Raw genomic sequence first — 3,626 nt, 5'->3', positions numbered from 1 at the left:
AAAGAAAGAAAGAAAGAAAGAAAGGAAGGAAGGAAGGAAGGAAGAAGAAAAAAAAGGAAAGAAGAAAGAAAGAAAGAAAGAGGAAGGAAAGAAAGAAGGACAGACAGCTGGTAAGGGGAACTGGCCTACACCCCCAGGGGCAGCTCCTGATCCTATGTAAAAGTAAAATGGCACCTCCCCTCCCTAAAATGCCAGTCTCAGCCCTCTGTCCTCTTCCTAATTTCTGCCTGTGGCATCTGACCCAGGGACCACCTGCCCCCTCTGCAAAGGTTCCTGCCTCTTGCTGTTGTTAATGTTTGCTGTGAGGGCGTGTATACTCTCCAGAAAAAAAGAGAAAAACAGAGAGAAGTGAGAAAGCACCCGCAGGGGCTGCTCCATTCTCTCAGGTTTTGGACATTCAAAAGCATGGGCCCACCATGTTTTTCTAGACTCCGAGTCTGGGTCTCAACCCGCGCAATCAACTTTGTGGGGTTGCAGCTACCTTAACTACCACGCCACCTGCTGGTCCACATTCTTGCCTTGGTCCTGGACTCAGTGTGGCCCAGCTTGCATTTCCCTGCATGCCCTAGTTGAGTCCGTATGTGGTCCAGCCCACATCCCTCCTTGCCCCGCTGAGCTCACTATCGCCGTCGATGTCATCGTCACAGGCATCACCCCGGCCATCATTATCTGTATCCTTCTGATCGTCATTCTTCTGGGACCGGCAGTTGTCGCACGCATCTCCCCACTTGTCATTGTCTGTGTTCCGCTGATGTGAGAAAGCACCCGCAGGGGCTGCTCCATTCTCTCAGGTTTTGGACATTCAAAAGCATGGGCCCACCATGTTTTTCTAGACTCCGAGTCTGGGTCTCAACCCGCGCAATCAACTTTGTGGGGTTGCAGCTACCTTAACTACCACGCCACCTGCTGGTCCACATTCTTGCCTTGGTCCTGGACTCGTGTGGCCCAGCTTGCATTTCCCTGCATGCCCTAGTTGAGTCCGTATGTGGTCCAGCCCACATCCCTCCTTGCCCCGCTGAGCTCACTATCGCCGTCGATGTCATCGTCACAGGCATCACCCCGGCCATCATTATCTGTATCCTTCTGATCGTCATTCTTCTGGGACCGGCAGTTGTCGCACGCATCTCCCCACTTGTCATTGTCTGTGTTCCGCTGATCTGGGTTCCGCACCAGGGGACAGTTGTCCTGGGTGACAGGGTGGGCTCATAAAGGTCTGGTCGGAATGGCAAAAGCTACTCCCCAAATTGGATTTATCTCCATGTCCCCGCCCCCATTCGAACCAGGCTCCATTCCGTCCCTCCTAAGCCCCGCCCCTAGCCTTACCTCTTCGTTGGGGACCCCGTCTCCATCTGCATCCGGGTCGCAGGCGTCTCCGATGCCATCACGGTCCACATCTTCCTGCCCTGAGTTGGGCACCGTCACGCAGTTGTCCTGGGTGCAGATAGGGAAAGCGTGAGGGGCGTGACCAAGAGAGCCCCGCCCATTTCTGACCACGCCCCCTACCCAGTCCCGCTCCTACTCGGCCCCGCCCACCTTGCGGCACTGACGCTCGGAGCAGCGTAGCTTCTCGTCTGGGAAGCCGTCCAGGTCGGTGTCGCGACCACAAAGGAGCCCGTTGCCTGCCCAGCCGACGGCGCACTGCATGGGGAGGGAGAATTAGTGGGTGCCCGATTGTAACCGTCCCCCTCCTCGGCCCTTCCTGCCTGCACTCACCACGCACGACCGCGAGCCATCGCGTTCCAGGATGCAGTCTGCCTTCTCGTGGCATGGGCTAGGCGTCCCGTCGGGGCACAAGCGTTGTGAGCGCCGCTTGCAGCCTGACGCTTGATCACCCACGAAGCCCGGCTGGCACTGGCCACACTGGAAGGAACCCTGCATCCGGGTTGGACCGCAGGTGGTCAGTGTGGGCAGCTGGATCCCTCGCCCCACCTGCTGCCATCCTTCCTCCCTCCCCCACGAGCCTTACCCGGGTGTTGATACACACGGAGTTGGGGACGCAGTTATGTTGCCCGGTCTCGCACTCGTTAATGTCCGTGCAGACCTGGGGGAGGGGAACTCGGAGGTCACCACCACACGCAGGCACTCCCTACCCCCCAACACTCGGTCCAACCTCCTCAGAGCCCAGCCTCCTTCTCTATCCTGCCTCCAACCTCAAGCACCCCTGATCCCCTGATCCGCGGGGGTTTGAGGCCCCTCTTGGGACCAGCAGGTGGCACAATGATTATGTCGCTGGACTTCCACGTAGGCCACTGCGGTTCGAGTCTCCGACCTGGCACCTTAAAACTTATGCCGGTGGTGTGTGCGTGCATGCCCAAAATCCCGAGAGGAGACTGGGGGAGAAGGGATTGTGGTATGGCCACTCCCCCTGGGGAGGGGTGATTTTTTGCTTTCTGTCTCTGTGTGTCTCTCTAGAGAGCGCATGCGCCCTATACAAAAAACAAAAAAAAAGAAAAAAAACTCAAAAAAAGGGGGGGACCAGCAGGTTGCATGGTGGTTAAGGCACTGGAAACTCCCACATCGGTTGACCACAGTTCGATTCCCGGACCTGGTGGCTTGCTTTCTCACTTTCTCCCTCTGTCCGTCTTTGGTCAATTAAAAATAAATGAATGAATAAATCAAATTAAATAAATAAATATATTTTAAAAGCCCCCCTGTTTCCCTTCTGCTTCAGAAGTAAACCCCCACCCCTATGCACACACGCCCCTTACCTGCTTGTTGGCCTTGGCGAACGCCAGTCCTACACCCTCGTGGGTAGGGCCAGTGTACCCAGGCGGGCAAGCCTCACAGCGGAACCCCGGACTGGTGTTGATGCAGCGGACGCGAGGGAAGCAGGGGTGGGCGTTGCACTGGGGGAGGGGGACCACGGAGGGTCAGAGGATCCGGAGCTGGGCCTTGAGTTTCCCTGGGCCTTGAGTTTCCGGGTGGGTTCGGAAAGTTCAAAGGCCCTCAGCCCGCACTTGCAGTTAGGCGCCACAAGGGACAGAGGCAATGGTCCCCAGGGTCAGAGGAGATTGCTGTGATTGGTTGGGAGAGTGACAAAGCGGAGGAAGGGGCTCGCCTGGAGGTGGCTGTTCCCTATGGGTGGGGGGAGGAGTGAGGTGGGCGGGCATCCCCAGCGGAGGGGGGCAGTGGTCGTCGGGGCGTGCGTGCCCGGCGGCGATGGGGTCTTTGTGGCATACGCCCCCTGGTGGTGGAAGGGTCACCAGGGCGGGCAACCCCGGGCATTGAGGTGTGTACTCGAGGTGGGCCACCCCCGACGGTGATGGAGCCGTCCTGGTGGGCCTCACTGGAGATGGAGGGAATCGTCTGGGCGGGTATCCCGGATGGTGATGGGGGTGGTCCGGGCGCGCTTCCCCTGGGAGTGAGGGCTTCCTCGGGACGGTCGCCTCCAGTGGAGGAGGGGACCGTCGGGGGGGGGGGGGGCTGGGGAGGGGACAGTGGGGGGATCGTCAGGGCGGTGCGCGATGGGGGCGGGGCCCCCGAGCGCACCTCGTTGATGTCCGTGCAGTGCGAGCCGTTGCCCGTGAAGCCCGCGGGGCAGGGGCCGCAGCGCGCGCCACTCGCCGTCGGGGTGCAGGCCACGCCAGGGAAGCAGGAGCCCGGAGCACAGTAGGGTAGAGGCCGCA

At 59.3% G+C, this 3,626-nt stretch overlaps 1 protein-coding gene across 1 annotated transcript in view; it reads right to left on the bottom strand.

The window, feature by feature from the left end:
• The window catches only part of COMP (cartilage oligomeric matrix protein), an 18,417-nt gene that overhangs the window by 5,249 nt on the left and 9,542 nt on the right, over window positions 1-3,626 (bottom strand). The window contains exons 3-10 of the mRNA XM_014587279.2: window positions 3,490-3,626; window positions 2,709-2,846; window positions 1,967-2,041; window positions 1,714-1,872; window positions 1,534-1,638; window positions 1,324-1,431; window positions 1,158-1,185; window positions 622-753 (exon numbers count right to left, since the gene is read on the bottom strand). Of these exons, the coding sequence (XP_014442765.1) occupies window positions 622-753; window positions 1,158-1,185; window positions 1,324-1,431; window positions 1,534-1,638; window positions 1,714-1,872; window positions 1,967-2,041; window positions 2,709-2,846; window positions 3,490-3,626 (882 nt within the window). The remainder of the gene's footprint in view (window positions 1-621; window positions 754-1,157; window positions 1,186-1,323; window positions 1,432-1,533; window positions 1,639-1,713; window positions 1,873-1,966; window positions 2,042-2,708; window positions 2,847-3,489) is intronic.

Source organism: Tupaia chinensis, unplaced genomic scaffold (assembly GCF_000334495.1).
Source record: "Tupaia chinensis unplaced genomic scaffold, TupChi_1.0 Scaffold000201_1, whole genome shotgun sequence".
In the NCBI taxonomy this organism is placed as follows: domain Eukaryota; kingdom Metazoa; phylum Chordata; class Mammalia; order Scandentia; family Tupaiidae; genus Tupaia; species Tupaia belangeri.
This window is presented reverse-complemented; position numbering and strand designations above follow the sequence as displayed.